At 36.2% G+C, this 17,500-nt stretch overlaps 1 protein-coding gene across 2 annotated transcripts in view; it reads right to left on the bottom strand.

The window, feature by feature from the left end:
* Positions 1–22: 22 nt before the first annotated feature.
* Positions 23–17,500, bottom strand: part of LOC125047056 (Golgi phosphoprotein 3 homolog sauron-like) — an 18,368-nt gene continuing 890 nt past the window's right edge. The window contains exons 2-7 of one of the 2 annotated variants that reach the window (XM_047645105.1): positions 15,404–15,837; positions 7,010–7,141; positions 4,995–5,109; positions 2,966–3,141; positions 2,009–2,146; positions 23–1,739 (exon numbers count right to left, since the gene is read on the bottom strand). In XM_047645105.1, coding sequence (XP_047501061.1) covers positions 1,629–1,739; positions 2,009–2,146; positions 2,966–3,141; positions 4,995–5,109; positions 7,010–7,141; positions 15,404–15,592 — 861 coding nt within the window. In that variant the 5' untranslated portion in view covers positions 15,593–15,837 and the 3' untranslated portion in view covers positions 23–1,628. The remainder of the gene's footprint in view (positions 1,740–2,008; positions 2,147–2,965; positions 3,142–4,994; positions 5,110–7,009; positions 7,142–15,403; positions 15,838–17,500) is intronic. The other variant, XM_047645106.1, reaches the window with a different exon arrangement.

The following is a 17,500-nucleotide window of genomic DNA, read 5'->3' as shown; positions in this document are numbered from 1 at the left end:
GGTGCTATGAACAATAAATCAATACTTTTGTTTCTTTTATTTTGGTCATAGACAAATAAACTTGTATATGAATAATAGATGCCTTACACTCTCTATATATTCTGACATCAAACCATCACCAGATTTATTATTATATAAATATCATTGTAAAACTAAAAGCAGAGTAACATAATACAAATCTGCACCAACTCTTTGGACATCTAATTTCATCTGAGGACCTGCAAGGTGCTTGCCCCGACAAAACATGCCTTCATATAACTCTACCTGTGCACGGAAAATATATATTTATATATATCTGTATACCAGTCAACCAAACGACAATTTTAAAACTATAAGTGTATCGAGAAATTTCATTTTGTTTTGGAATAGCATGAGAACATGTAAAAATGAAAATGATAACAATAATCATAATATTAGTAATCACTTTTATACATGTATAAAAAAGCCCAAAAATGGTGAACTGCATACTAATATTAAGTCCTAACAATTGTCTTAGAAAGAAAAAAGTATGCTCCAGCTACAAAATAATCTTAGTCTTGATTTTTAATTCAATAAAAACGTGTAGTCACCCTCAATGCATAATTATACATAAACCTGCAACTTTGCTTATTTTTTAAAAAAGCACAGAAATTAAATAAAAAAATTAAAATCTGGAGCTATGAAGATTTAAGTTCGTACCTTTGATTTAACAAGACTGAGTTTAAATCCACCAATATGTTTGAAAAAGAGCCTCAGGTGTGTGGAATCTTAAAAAAATAATAATAATAAAAAAAATATCCACTCACAGCACAACCATAGTAGGCTCTATTTTCTCATGGTTATACAGTGCCTACACTATAACCACACATTTCTGTCACACACTACCACTATTTGTAACACAGGTGAAATAATGCCTTTGATAGAACTGATATTCTGATCATTTTATCAACAATATCACATCATGAAATTAAATCAGCTTGGGGAATAATGCATGCTAATTAGATTTAACAGCGTCTCAGCATGTTACATCACTTTTTCCGAAGATGGCCTGACGATTTGCAAGTCTCAACAGGTACAAAGCTTGTGGTTTGGATTGTAAATGTTTATCTTTATTCAAAGATTTATGAGCTAAGAATCAGGGTGAACCTCAAAATAAACTAATCACAAGGAAGAGAATGCTTGTAAATACAGCCAAAAATCACCCTTAAGCAAATCTTGTCATAAAATGCCCCAACATTCATATATGTACAGAGAATGTTTCATCCTAAATATATATTTCATGCAGCCAGTGTATTTCCCCCTCCCCTACTAAATACATATGTAATTATGTTTACAGTTTCATACAAAAGAGAAGAAAAGGTATTTTATCTTTCTGGCAAACCTTTTCTTAAAGATCATCCATCCCTTTTACCCTTAAAATATACTCCTGAAAAAAAGAAAGAAAAAAGAAAAAGAAAGAAAGAAAAAAAAGAACCACATCAGCAATGGTGTGCGACTTGAGACATTTCAGGATCACACCAGAAAAAAACAAAAAACAAAAAAATCTCAAAAATAAATACGGAACTTAATTTCAACTCCCACTAAGTCATCATCAGACTCATCACAGGCACTAAATATTTTCAATGCTTCGGGTCATGAGGCAGCTAAGTTTATTTGATGAAAGCTGCAAACACTGACCACATGAGGTCATTGGCATTGGGCTTTGCAGCTTCTGTGTCCAAGTCTAGATCCAGCAGATCTCGAACGCGTTTCATGGCAACCTGCAAGGAAAGCCGGAGTGAGAATTTTTGTACCAAATATAAGCCAACTTTATTCAATTACTTGCTATATTAATAAGCACATTATATCCACACAAACCTTTAGCAAATGCAAATGCAAATGTGCACACACACACACACACACACACACACGCACACGCACACGCACACGCACACGCACACGCACACGCACACGCACACGCACACGCACACGCACACCAACATCTTTATCACTCAACTTTTCTTTGGCAAACATCAAACTTGCACCTTACCTCATAATCGTCATCTGAAAGTGGAGCAAAGGCATTTTCCAGAACATCTGAAGCATGTGCCAAATATATAAGAGACAACACTCGTCGGTCCATCCTCTGAGGATCACCAACCCATCGACTTAACACACTATCTTGAACCTGAAAATACCATGTAAATTATAAACAGTGAATGGTTAACAGTTGAAACAATGTGCTAAACATATACATACATTGAAAGTAGCTGAAAATCCTGTTACTACTGAGTTCTTAACTTGAACGTTTTACTATAAGTTGTAATCTATAACAATTATTATGTATATCATTAATGACCTAAAATATAACTGATTAAATTCTGTGCATGTAATATGCCTAATAATTTACAGTGGTATATGATGATGCCAAACAAAGATCTTAAGTGTTCTGTACTTTATTCATTAACCCATTGGATCAAGTTGTGTCACAGCAATCAAATCACCAAAAAATCCGGGCATTAGGCTGAAGTGAGTGGCCACTCTGCTGGGTGGCTGTTTATAGGCCAGGCACACACAAACACATGTGCGCTTGCCTACTATTTGCAAAATTACTTACTCTTTTTATGCATAAGTGTTTTAGGTTTTTGGATATTTTCCAATGTTCATATTTGCTATTTGATTTGCATTATCCAGAGGGTAAAAGTTTATTTTCTTTACATTCTAATCACCTCTCTCTGTAGTCTATAAAACAGCTGAGCATGGAAATGGTGCTCTCCATGGAGACAGCACTCTTCTTGTCATTGCTCATGGACATCGACAGGAATAATGCAAAATCACCAAATCAGTAAAATAAGCCTACCAAAAGGTTTGTGCACTCTTGGCAAGTCTTTTAAATCACTCCGGCCTTTAGCCAAAATGCTCACAACAGCAGGTTCCTGTCACCAGCCTACAGCCATGTTCACATCACCCGCTCCTAGACCCAGATTTTTTCATTTTTCCCGCTCACCTTCTTCACCAATTTTGTTTTGGTAACGTTGTCTGTGAGGGGATGGGTAGTCATGTCAAACACGAGGAAGTTTTGTTTCTCTGTGGTAAGAACGCCTTTCTCCACCAGGTTCTTGGCCAACCGCTCTCGCACATTGCGCAGTTGGTAACGTAGTTTTAGTGGGTTCCATGATTCACCTGTTGATGTAGGGAGTTTCATGAATACATGAAATTATATTACAACACTGAGAGGTGCCTTAGCTACTTCAGGATAGATAATACATGCAATAAAAAAAAGCTATTAACCCAATGCCGCCAGGGTAAATGAACAAAAAATGGGGAAAAAATGTGCCTATTTTCTATGTTTTTTGTGAAATGTCTGCCCATAGATGGAAAATAGCAGGAAAAATTTATTTTTTACTTATGCTATGAATATCGATGGTGTTATTTTTATTATAAACATTATAATTATCATAATGTTTTTTAACATTAGTAACAGAAAAATAAGATAACATAAAATATTTTGTAAATCAAAGAAAAGGGTGAACGGGTGAGACAGGCAGTACTCGTAACTGGCTCATTGGTGACTTAGTACAAGTGTAGCCATCTATGTGTAAAAACTATCAAACAAGTACTCACAGTGGGTATAGCACGTATGTACATGTCATACCCATCGGCATGGGGTTAAGAATTATGGCTCAATACTTTTGATATACACAGGTATTCATAGTGCCAGCTTTGCATATGAAAGGGACTTTTAATGCCATTCTAATTCATTATTCTACAAAATAACACTGTTAGATCCGGGTTTCTCATTGCCTCTGCACATGAACCAAAACCCAGGCATTAGAAACATCTGAATGCAACTTTCCCAGGTGTGTGGCTTATGAGCCTGGCCCACACAAACACTCATGTGCACTATTAAGACTCTTTGCCTTCTCTTTGCTATTATTGATGTTTTGCATTTTCTGAGGTCTATATTTGTCATATGATATACTGTATGAAGATGGTAACAGATTGTTTTCATTGAGCAGACTCCATATTACCTATACATATTACCCTGTGCAATAATAATAACAATAAGTAATATTGTGTTATATGTGTCATTTTTATATGTTTTCATATTATTCAATTATCTTTGACATACCCTGTGCCATCAGTCATTGTGGGCAGGAATAGGATCCTGAGCATGGAAATAGTGTCCTCCTTAGAGGCAGCACTCTTCCAGGCATGGTCTACAGAGGTTTCTCTTGAGCTCTTTATAAGTCATAATGAGTAAAATACATACAAAGAACAAACAAACTAAGCATTGGTACATAAAAAAAAAGTATGACAATCACTGACATCCATATTCTCTGAGTATGCGGGTAACCAAGGTGTGAAACCTACTAGGCCTCTCTTTTTTTATGGCTGTTATCAGATAGGCAATAATCTATCCTTTTTTCTGTATTCTCAGGTCTATAACTGCCATCCCCTCTTCTACATATGACCTTGTTCTTTCAAATTTCATGTAGACATTTAAATCTTTACAGACATGACAAAATATTAACTGGGAATGATTATAAGCCCATGTTTAACCAGACCCAGATGGGTCACATGTACCAGCATCATAACTTGGTCTGCGGAGCATGCCTGTACGCACGGTGACGTGCCAGAACACATGGAGCAGGATGTTGGCTTGATATTGCGGACTCCTAAACCTAGTGTCTGGCTATTGCCAGAAATCACCAGAGTTTATCATGCTCCAGGATTTCTGTTCACCCAGCAGTAATGAGTTAAAAACATCCTTAATTTTTTTCAAGTGTTGCATCCCCCCTTAACTGCATAATCAATAACAATAAAAGATACATTTTTCAAGTAATATACGTGAAGATGAATTGGTCTCTTAGCAACACTTCAACATCAGAGAAATATAACCCTATATTTAGCCTTTTCTAGGTTTAACAAAATTCATACTTTTAAATATATAACTGCTTAAACATCTTTTACCATCTCCAATTCACACCACAATACTCCAAGGATTTCTTGAGAGACAGGAATAACGAACTTACCTGAGAGATATTCTATCCAGGCCTGCACGGTCTCAGGTGGATCTGTTTCCTTCATGTGTTTTAGTGCTTCATCCAGGAGGACATCTCCCGTGGGCTGGTCTGACCGCAAAAGCACCTGGGGATCAAGGATGATCAGCATCCCATGGGTAAGTCAACAAAGACTTTGAGGACTATCTTACACATGAATAAAATTACAGACTTAGTACAGTGCAGGTTTAATAATGTCCTATTTCCTGTATAAAAATCAATGAAAATTTGACAGCTATATTAATATCTATTCTGAAAAAGATTTACTCTTCTATGAAAATCTTTTTCATCTCAGCAACTTGTAAATTTTGTAATAAAGACTCAACCAGTAAGCACTAAAAGGAAAGGTATTCACAGTTTAAGAAAAAAATCAGTTTGTTCCATTCACATTATTGAAATAAAAAAGCTAGATTAGTTTGCCTTTTCTTTTGAATGAACTCAGGGTAACAACATCTATTCCCTTGAAGTATCAGGCTTTGACAGCAAGGAAAATTTCCATTTGCTATGTCAGGCAAGTGTCACAGTGAGCTCACATGCTGCCGCAAGAAATGAATGTGATCATAATTATCCAACTGAATTAAGCATTTACTGCAAAACACAGTCTGGTCAATCGGGATATAATAGAAGCAGCTCTCCTTCCTAGACTTGAATCACATGGCTAGCAGGGCAGTTTCACAATCGATAATTGGTAACAACACTGGACTGGGTATGAATATTGTTATATATTCTTCTAGAGTTTTCCATTTCCATTAATTTGTAACTACATTTATGTAGCATATAATGAATGAGAATTAATATTTTCACAATACAAGAGATGTAGCTGACCAGTTTTGATTATAACTTTGTCATGAATACAATATTTCTTACAACGAAATATTGTGAAGCTCTTCATTCTCATTCATACTTTTTCTACAGTTGTCACAATGAATGCTGTTTACAAATTTCTCATATATCTTTGATTACATTAGGACTTCATATGAGGTAGGAAAGGTGAAATAATTGTCAGACCAGTGATTTCTTTTGAAACAAGGGTAGCAAGCTAGCTGGCAGGACTGTGTCATGTTTGATAATAAATAAAATTTGACTCATAATTTGAGTAACTGCATTTACTTCTTCTCAAGGTTACTATTTTCCTGATCATAATTACTTTTCTCATGACTACTAATTATGTTGAAACTAGATAAAGTTCATAAAATTGCAAATTCATTCATTCAGAAAATTACCTGGACTTTACCATTCTTTTTGCTTTATTTTTTCCAGTAACTATGGTACTCATGATAATCCTTCGTCTTTCGAGACCTAACTTTTCTCTTAAGAATTATATTAATTGTTGTAACAAGGAGTGATGAATAAAACTGGTATGAAAATGATTCATGTATCCATCCACTTATACTTACTCTCATTTTTTAACTACAACCTCTCTTTATATGGCACATTTCTTCTGCAGGGTCATTCAAAATTCCAATACAAAAGTAACTTCCGAAGTAAAGGCATTAAAGCATTTTCTTACAGGGTGTGGTGTGTGGTACATTAGTATGTTCTCTTTCTATGGTAATAAAAAAGGGGGGTAGAGCCTCTTATATGTATAGAGTGAATAGACTACACATGCTATGAAATGAATTGTAATCTTTACATACTTTTAGTATACAATGATTAAAGACATCAACTTATCTCCTTAAAATGTATAGTCAAGTTAAGGCAGCCTGTGTTTACATTTTCTTTATGGGATATCTTTCAAAGAGGAGTAACTGAAGACTTCAGTTGAAGAATCAAATAACCCTAATTGTTGAGCCCTGAGCATAAATCCAAGACAAAAGGGACAATCAGCTGATCCTGTACAAATTATTTTTTGGTCATTACACAATATACTTATAACATCTAATGGTGCAAAACTTCACTTAATGCCACTTTTCCTTCTCTCACTATCTTTTCCCCTTCCAACATCTAGGCTCCCCCCTTTCCCCTTCCTTTCATACAGCAGATCTTACCTTGCGGTTTAAGAGGGACTTCCGGCGCAATCCTGCCTTCTCTAACTCCACTCTCCCTCGAAGAGCAAGTTCTATTAAAATGCAACCACGAAGACCTGAGGATATGCAGTCATTCCAGAAACTTGTGTATCCCTGAAACAAAAATGTATTGTTAGTGTAATCCACAGGAGTCTTTTAAATGCACCTCTTACACACATGGATATTTGCTATTTATAACGTCTGTATTTGCCTTTTTCCTTGCAGTTTTTTCAATACTCCAAGAGAGAGAGAGAGAGAAAAAAAAAAAAAAAAAAAAATAGAAAACATTTGACATTCTACAATATCTACCAATTCATAATACTGCTGAAGAGAAAACACCTACAGAGATAATATAGAGGCTGAGACACACACACACACACACACACACATACAGTATGCATGTCACTCAACCACATCAACAATCACACCCACATCTACACAGTCATCCCTTCCCTTATTTTTTTATCTGTTTGTTTGACACATGAAGGTGTTTTAGCTTCACTGACATTTTCAAGAACTTGTAAAGACCGTAGCTACCTTCACAGTCCCTCCATGTTCATAAGACCCTAAAAGACCACTAAGAACTTATCAAAACCACTAATAATAATACAAAAAAAAAAACAAAAAAAACAGCAAACTGTACTCTCAAAATGAACACACAACAATGCATTTCAAATAATGGTTTCATAATTTGTGAGGCAATTCATCCTTAGAAATAGCCACAGGCATGAACAGACACACAGCAATGGCATGACCAAAGGAAGAGGAAGAGGAAGGAGGTGGGGAGAGAGAGGATACAGGGCATAGATAGAGACAAAGCATGAAGTATCATGGCAAGCAGGGGGAAGAGAAAAGGAAGGATGGAAGCAGAAAATTGGATAAGTAAAACCAGTGTGAAAGAGGCTGAGAGAGAGAGAGAGAGATGGGGGGGAGGGGGAGGGGGAGGGGGAGGGGGAGGGAGAGGGAGAGAGAGACACAAAAAGAGAGAGAGAGAGAGACACAAAAAGAGAGAAAGAGAGAGAGACAAAAAGAGAGAAAGAGAGAGAGACAAAAAGAGAGAAAGAGAGAGAGACAAAAAGAGAGAAAGAGAGAGACACAAAAAGAGAGAAAGAGAGAGAGACACAAAAAGAGAGAAAGAGAGAGAGACAAAAAGAGAGAAAGAGAGAGAGACAAAAAGAGAGAAAGAGAGAGAGACAAAAAGAGAGAAAGAGAGAGAGACAAAAAGAGAGAAAGAGAGAGAGACAAAAAGAGAGAAAGAGAGAGAGACAAAAAGAGAGAAAGAGAGAGAGACAAAAAGAGAGAAAGAGAGAGAGACAAAAAGAGAGAAAGAGAGAGAGACAAAAAGAGAGAAAGAGAGAGAGACAAAAAGAGAGAAAGAGAGAGAGACAAAAAGAGAGAAAGAGAGAGAGACAAAAAGAGAGAAAGAGAGAGAGACAAAAAGAGAGAAAGAGAGAGAGACAAAAAGAGAGAAAGAGAGAGAGACAAAAAGAGAGAAAGAGAGAGAGACAAAAAGAGAGAAAGAGAGAGAGACAAAAAGAGAGAAAGAGAGAGAGACAAAAAGAGAGAAAGAGAGAGAGACAAAAAGAGAGAAAGAGAGAGAGACAAAAAGAGAGAAAGAGAGAGAGACAAAAAGAGAGAAAGAGAGAGAGACAAAAAGAGAGAAAGAGAGAGAGACAAAAAGAGAGAAAGAGAGAGAGACAAAAAGAGAGAAAGAGAGAGAGACAAAAAGAGAGAAAGAGAGAGAGACAAAAAGAGAGAAAGAGAGAGAGACAAAAAGAGAGAAAGAGAGAGAGACAAAAAGAGAGAAAGAGAGAGAGACAAAAAGAGAGAAAGAGAGAGAGACAAAAAGAGAGAAAGAGAGAGAGACAAAAAGAGAGAAAGAGAGAGAGACAAAAAGAGAGAAAGAGAGAGAGACAAAAAGAGAGAAAGAGAGAGAGACAAAAAGAGAGAAAGAGAGAGAGACAAAAAGAGAGAAAGAGAGAGAGACAAAAAGAGAGAAAGAGAGAGAGACAAAAAGAGAGAAAGAGAGAGAGACAAAAAGAGAGAAAGAGAGAGAGACAAAAAGAGAGAAAGAGAGAGAGACAAAAAGAGAGAAAGAGAGAGAGACAAAAAGAGAGAAAGAGAGAGAGACAAAAAGAGAGAAAGAGAGAGAGACAAAAAGAGAGAAAGAGAGAGAGACAAAAAGAGAGAAAGAGAGAGAGACAAAAAGAGAGAAAGAGAGAGAGACAAAAAGAGAGAAAGAGAGAGAGACAAAAAGAGAGAGAGAGAGAGAGACAAAAAGAGAGAGAGAGAGAGAGACAAAAAGAGAGAGAGAGAGAGACAAAAAGAGAGAAAGAGAGAGAGACAAAAAGAGAGAAAGAGAGAGAGACAAAAAGAGAGAAAGAGAGAGAGACAAAAAGAGAGAAAGAGAGAGAGACAAAAAGAGAGAAAGAGAGAGAGACAAAAAGAGAGAAAGAGAGAGAGATAAAAAGAGAGAAAGACAAAAAGAGAGAAAGAGAGAAAGAGAGAAAGAGAGAAAGAGAGAGACAAAAAGAGAGAAAAAGAGAAAGAGAGAGAGACAAAAAGAGAGAAAAAGGGAGAGACAAAAAGACAGACAAAAAAAGAGTGACAAAAAGAGAGAGAAAAAGAGAGAGAGAGAAAGAGAGAGAGAGAGAAAGAGAGAGAGAAAGAGAGAGAAAAAGAGTCAGAAAGGGATATCAACAGAGGTATACAGAAACACAAAGAAGATAAAGGAAGTGAAGGACACTGAAAAGGTAGCACATGACTGGAGGGACAGGAGGAGTGGGAGAGGATGGGGAAAGGGAAAGGGGGGGGGGGGGTATCAACACCTGTTACTTCTACTCCCTCTCCACCTGTGTAGCCACATGTGCGCAGTTACCTGGGAACCTGTGGAGTTTTATTCTCCTTTGTTGGTTTGAGGAGGCCTTCCACTTACAAGGGTTTTCTATTGTTCGCCGAGTTCTTTTCACAAGAGAAGCCTTTAGACGCCACTGAACCATTATATAACAATATCACCCGGGGATAAATTCAACTGACTACATTGCACTTGTTGATTAGTATTGAGAAACATCAAACTTTTATTACATGTCTGATCTTGCCAATGAGCAAATACAATTTCCTTTACTTGGCTCATCCAGGTTATTGAAAGTAATTTGCTGCTTTAAGTGACAAAAAAAGTAAACAACTCAGGAAGAGAGAGCAATGAATGAAGGAATGAAGGAGGGAGGGAGAGGGAGAGGGAGAGGGAGAGGGAGAGGGAGAGGGAGAGGGAGAGGGAGAGGGAGAGGGAGAGGGAGAGGGAGAGGGAGAGGGAGAGGGAGAGGGAGAGGGAGAGGGAGAGGGAGTGGGAGGAGGGAGAAAAGGAGGGAAAGGGAGAGGGGGAGAGAGAGAGAGAGAGAGAGAGAGAGAGAGAGAGAGAGAGAGAGAGAGAGAGAGAGAGAGAGAGAGAGAGAGAGAGAGAGAGAGAGAGAGAGAGGGAGAGGGAGAGGGAGAGGGAGAGGGAGAGGGAGAGGGAGAGGGAGAGGGAGAGGGAGAGGGGGAGGGGGAGGAAGGGGGAGATGCAAAGAGGCAGAGAGGATGGAGGAAGGGGATAGCTTCAGAGAGGGAGAGGGATGGGAGAGAAATGGGGAAAGGCAAAGAGGAGGGAAAGAGGAAGAGGGAGAAAGAGAGAGGGATAAGGGAAGGAGAGAAAACATCTCCACTTATACCACATATGAGAGTAATTCTAAACTGAAAACCCAAGATTCTCATGCTTAAATCACAAAACTTGTGATGACAAAAGGTTACGCAGAATATAGTATGAGAATCCCTGACAATAGAATATACTCTGAAAATTCACCAAAGGGAATAGCTTGCACAGGGGTCTTTTCCTTTTGGCTCCTCTTTTTCTTCTTTTCAAAGATATAATTGAGAAATTTGGCAAAAAATATCTGAGAATCACAATTCTGGATACAAGTTGTAAGAAAACATTTTAACCTTCAATTATTCTGCACTCTAACATGTCCATGAGTCATAATTATTACTATTTTTTTCAATAAAATTTGACTGCTTGTAAGAGCATTCACTAAGTTTGCCTCTCGGTTGTATGTAATGTTAGTCCTGCTTAATAATTTCGTTGAAACATGGCAAGTGCCTTGACAAAATACAGTAAAAAATATAAAACCTCATTTTTCCAGAAGGAAGTACAAAGAATAGGAGATGAAGAGAGAGACAAAAGAAAGAGAGAGTTTAATGCATTCTGTGTTGAACACATCCTTCACTGAAAGACAACAATTCTAAATATGAAAAATACTTTCAAAGTTGAGCTTTTGTAACTTACATAAATAGAATGAAACAGCTGTTTTGTTTAAGATAATATATAGTCAGATCAGGGTCACTTGGCAATTTAACTACCAGTAGATCCTCTTAAAGAAAAGAAAAAGTCATCGGGGCTATGAAAAGAAAGAATATAAATGCGACATACAAACTCACATTAGTAACTGATACTTGAACAATTATTAAACCATAGTATCAAAAGGATTTTTCAGCATGAGCCCATATGTCATTTTCTTTGAAGGTATTTCACTATCCTCTGCATTCATCCTGGTGAGGAACACAAATAAAATTACCACAACTGTATACAAACTGATACTTGAAATCAAGAGGTTTGCTTCATTTCAAGTGATAAAAAAGTGAGAGAATAAACCATATTTTATAATTTGCAATAGTATATTGTAGGAAAACAATATATATTTGTTCATTACACTTGTTCCTCTGCTAACACAGTATATCACTATGATGCAGTGCATACCTTGCTAGTAGGTAAAATATCAAAGGACACCTATTTATTTGTCACTAATGTTTCCCATTCACAATTTCAAATCATTGTTCACCACTGTCTTTTGCCTACAGCTCACTGCTCACATGGTAGTCTGTTTACAAACCCATATCACACACATCTACTGCCAATTCAGAAATGCAGCTCTCCCTCACATCCAGAACACACTTTCTCCTCAAAAAGTCCTTCATCCAGTCCAAAGAGTGGATGGTCCAAAATGTCCAACTCAAAACTATCATGGTGCTGCTTTGTATGGGACTGTACGCTGTTGTGAAAGACCACTCTCTTAGACAAATGCTATCCCTTCAATGGTACACAATGTGAATGCATTTATTGGGAGCTCCCTGGGGGAAAATCAAGCACGGTGCTAATTGCAGCCAAGGGCATTCTGAAACCTATCTCATTGCACAGAAAGCATGCGTGGACATGCGAATGCAGAGTCAGAGTCTTAGTAAGCGCAAACAACTTGCAGACAATAACATCAGCATTGCCGACCAACTTCATGATATTGGACCACAGACTACTTGTGGATATGAGATGTTGAAACACATGATTATGATGAATATACAAAATGTTATGTAATTGGTTGTAAGATATATACAATCAAAAGTCCTCATTTAACCCAATGCTACCATGAAAATGTATTGTTCACTTTGGTTTTGTTTTGTGAAATGTTTATTAGTAGACCTCATGACCTTGCCTGATTTCACCTTTCCTTGAGTATTCAGGTTTTTTTTTTTTTTTCTATCAATTGTGATGTTGTTATCATAATAGCAGACATTATATACACCATAGCATTATTAACATTATTAATAGCAATATAAGATAAAAGAGGAAATTTCTGAAAAGAAAAGAAAAGAAAAAAGAAAAAAAAATAAACAGGTGAGATAGGTAGTACTAGTAATTGCCTCCTTGGTGATTTAAGACTTGTGGAGCTATCAATGTATAAAGATAATTAATAAGCCAAACTCTCAGTGAACATAGCATGTCTGTCTGTGCCAACCTCAGTGACAGAAGGTTAATATTTTGAGTATGACTTTGGACTCCACAAAAAATGTGCGCAAATCTTTCTCCAAAAATACTATCTGCACACTAGTAACAAGTCACTGCATAAAACAAAAGAAAAAAATAATAAATAGGTGATAAGGAATTAATTTTTTTCCTTTCACTTCATTTTCAATCAAGGGCTTCATCAAGGGTAACATTATTATGTAGAAAACTAAGTGCAGACCTCACAAACAGGACCAGCAATTGAGTACCACAGACTGTTGTCACATAATATCAAAGTTCAAAAAGAAAATACTTGTACTTTGCACCTTAGATGAATTTATACAACATATCTTTCCAAATAAAATGAACAGCACATTAGAATGGTTTTTATTTTTTTAAATTGCAATGAACATCTCCACGCCCCAAATAAAACACCGATTTGCCAACCCTCAAACTATCATGAATAAATTAATTGTTTATAGACATCATTATTCCTAAAATAATCTATACTCAAAAAGTATCAAAACGCTCCTAAATACAATCAAGAAAGCTTGTAAATTTTAAGAGGACGACTGTTCAGGGAGAGTACTAAGAAAAGCGTCTTCAAGAACACACAAAACCATCAAATATACTAAATAAAACAATCTTTAGAAAAAAAAAAACAGGAAGGCCTACAATCACTTATCACTTCACCACTCTAGGGATCGAACAACAAACCTCTACCCTGTACGTTCTAGCAAGGGAGCTTGTAGACCACCGTTGTGCATAAGTATAAACTCTACCTTGTTGAATAATTCTGGTGCGGTTTATTGGCTTTAGCAGGAGGCATGGGTACCATGGCAATTGCGGAAGTTTGTTTGAGGTATATACTGTCCTAGTCTCAAGAGTTATCACAAACTTTACGATCAGACAAAGAATGTGGGCAGGTGAAAGATATGTAAACTAATTCCAAAATTTCTTCAAAATAATGTCATGTACAATCTGAAATAGTGGGTAATGCTATTTGACATGTTGTGTAAGGCGGCAGCAAGTGGTTGAATAACATCCTCTACTGCACAGCGCATAATTTTTAATTTTTTAGGAGAGCTGTGCGTGTGAGTGTGCATGTATGTGTGCATGTGCATGTAATAATAATATATTGATAATAATAACAATAAATAATTAGGCTCATAAAACAAACATGCAACCTATCAATTTGTTTATATAGAATAAAGGAATAAAATATAATTCACTAACTGCCTGTATTCTCTTCAGAAAATACAATAACACGACATGTTCCCACCATTTCCATTAATATCTATTCCAATATTTTTCTCATCACAAAAACTTGCATCAATTTCTAAATTCCAGAGACTATCTATTATTTTCATATGTAACAAAATAGTCAATATTACTTGAGCAATACTGTTTACTCTTCCTTTATGAAACACACAAAATTATTCACATATCGAGTTCAATTATATAAAAAAAAAAAAAAAATTCAATTGTATAATGCTAACAAGAATTCAGGAAAAATTGCTGAAAAAAAAAAAAGTCCACAAATACATCACCACCTGTCAGATCATAGTATAGGACACTACAGTAGTTACGAGGCAAACATACAGAATTTAAAAAAAAAGTTTTTCCCTTTATATTCGGTTTATCAAAAATGGATATCATAAAAATCACTTGTTTAATTCACTGGTCTGTAACACTGCCAAACACCAAAATCAATTGACAGAGATTTCAATCTGAACTTGCGACCTATTTTTTGTACTATTGATAAGATTTGTACATGACAACAATAAGAAGATATAATATCAAATACCACACTATGAAAATAACTAAAAGTATGATAGTAATACTTGTGTTATAAAGAAAAAGAAACCAACGTTTAATTTTTGGCAATAACAACAAAGCATGCAACAGAACTTCCTGGTTAATTCACTTGCAAAACAATACAAAGCTATAACATATGTTCTAACTCATCAAATTACTTCAATCTAGTATCTAGTTAGCCTTCGGTCTGTAACAGGAAGTATAAGCACCTCTTTGTTGTCATCAAACATGAAATCTGGCAAAACATACTGCTGACAGATGTACACAAAACACACAAACCCACCCCCACAAAAACAGATATTACACAATTCAAAACATTCTTTGAAATCACTCATGTAATAAGAAAATAAAAAATAACAGGAGCATCACAAAGAGAGAGAGAGAAAAAAGAAAAGAGAGAGAGAGAGAAAAAGAAAAGAAAAGAGAGAGATTCCCGTGTCCCAATTTCCCCCAGCAGGTGAATCGGCCACGCAAGTCCAGTAACCCGAGGAGACCCACATTTCCCAATTAACCATTTGAGACATGTCATTGACGTCCACTTCACAACACTCTCTTTGGCCAACTCCCCTTTTCCCCAAGGTTTCCTCCCTTCACGACTCGCCTCCTTGTTCTTGAGGTCGAGGAGGAGCGAAGACCTACACTTCCTCCTCCATTAACCACTTGACACTTCCCCCTCCTTCGTCTCACGACCCTAAATTCCCCTTTCTCCAACCGCCCTCTTCGCTAGCACCTTTCCCTCGTGCCCAACTCACCTCCTTGTCCTTGAGGCCGAGGAGCAGCACCTCCTCCATGAGGGTGAGCCTCGTCTGCTTCGAGTCTCCATCCTCGAGGTCGTCGTCGCTCGAGGCTCTCCTCTTCTCTCCATCGCTGTCCTCTTGGTTCCTCTCGTTCGCCTCTCGGTGCACGTTCCTCCTCTGGATCAGGCCATCAGGTCGATCCATCTTGATCCATAAATCCGCGAGTTGGAGGCCGAGAAATGGGTCTTTTTAAGGGGGGAAGAGGAGTCTCCAAGTGCCAACTCGACACTCGCTCTCACACACGGTAAACACTCGCTGTCTCGCCACGCATGCTCACTCCCCCCTACTCTCTTGGGGTGATTTCCGTCCTCTGGGACACCTTCCCTGCTCTTTTTACAAAGGGAGTGGAATCTCGTGCCTCTTTCCTCGCTTCCTGGGGCTTTTCTGCGCTGGAATGGAGGGCAAAATGGGGTAAAAATTGGGGTAGGAAGTCGATCACAGAAAACGGACGGGAGACAGGGACGTTCCTCTCCGTTTTCTTTGGATGGCGACCTTATCTTAACTTAACTGTATTTGATAACTTATCGTAACTTATATCGCATTTTGAATAAGCCTTTGGATGTCCGGTGATAACTTAATCATGCAACCCCCCAGAACTTTAGCGTCAGGAACTATACAGCATTATATATGAAGTGGGTTATGAATACAGGGAACAATGAACTTTTGCGTTATATCGCGTCTGGCAACACTGTTTTTTTTCCCGTGAATGATACCTGTAAGTCTACATTTAAATGGAGTTTGCAACATGGAATTTATCCTGTTAACTGTCATGGAATGTATTCTTTTAAATGAAATTCATATTTGAAAAATACTGATGAATGACTATCTGATCACTATACTCATGTTAGGCTGTCATGAATGGTGTCATCATTAATATTATAGTTACCAACTACAGTATAAAATATCTTTTAACACGCACTGTCTACCTGTCTATCGTACACACACACACACACATACACACCCACACACATATGTGTACATATATACATATATAAATATGTATAAATATGTATATATATTATACATATTCATATATACATATACATATATGCATACATATACATATACATATATACATACATGTATACACACACACACGTATATATATGTATAGATTTATATATTTACATATATATATATATGTATATACATTTATAAATGTATGTGTATATATATTGTACGTACGTATGTATGTATATTTATATGTGTGTGTATGTATGTATGCATGCACACACACAATGCATATTACATATATATACATATGTGTATATATACATATAAACATATATATATATACATATTATATATATACTTATATATACATATATACATACTTATATATACACACACACACATTTATATATACATATACATATATACATGTATATACATATATATACATATACATATATAAATACATACAGACACACACACACACATACACACACACAAACAAACAGACCCACACACACATATATATACATATATGTATGTATATATATGCATACATATACATACATATTTATACATATGTACATTTATTCATATATGCATATTTATATGTATACATAGACATACATACATGTATATGTATATATATATATATTGATATATGTGTGTGTATATATATGATATATATATATATATTTATATATACTGTGCGTACGTACGTATGTATGTATGTATATATGAGTGTGTATGCACGTGTGCAGACACACACACTTGTATGTTTATATATACATATATATTCTATATATATATATATATATATATATATATATATATATAAACACGCACGCATGCTACCTTACATGCATATGCCAAATATCTACCGATATACATACATATATATATATATTTGAATCTTATATAATTCATAATCAATAGTTCTTTACATATATATGACCCAAAATATACTGAAGTGAAATCATGCCCATAATTTATCATGGAAATAAAATATTCGTAGGAACGGTAACAGCAAAAAAACAAATATGATCAATCTATCAAGGAATGTATATGCAAATAATATAATTAACACATGTTTCCAAATCT

The sequence above is a fragment of the Penaeus chinensis genome, chromosome 40 (assembly GCF_019202785.1).
Source record: "Penaeus chinensis breed Huanghai No. 1 chromosome 40, ASM1920278v2, whole genome shotgun sequence".
NCBI classification, from domain to species: domain Eukaryota; kingdom Metazoa; phylum Arthropoda; class Malacostraca; order Decapoda; family Penaeidae; genus Penaeus; species Penaeus chinensis.
Note: the sequence above shows the minus strand (reverse complement) of the source record. Positions and strands in the feature narration are given on the sequence as shown.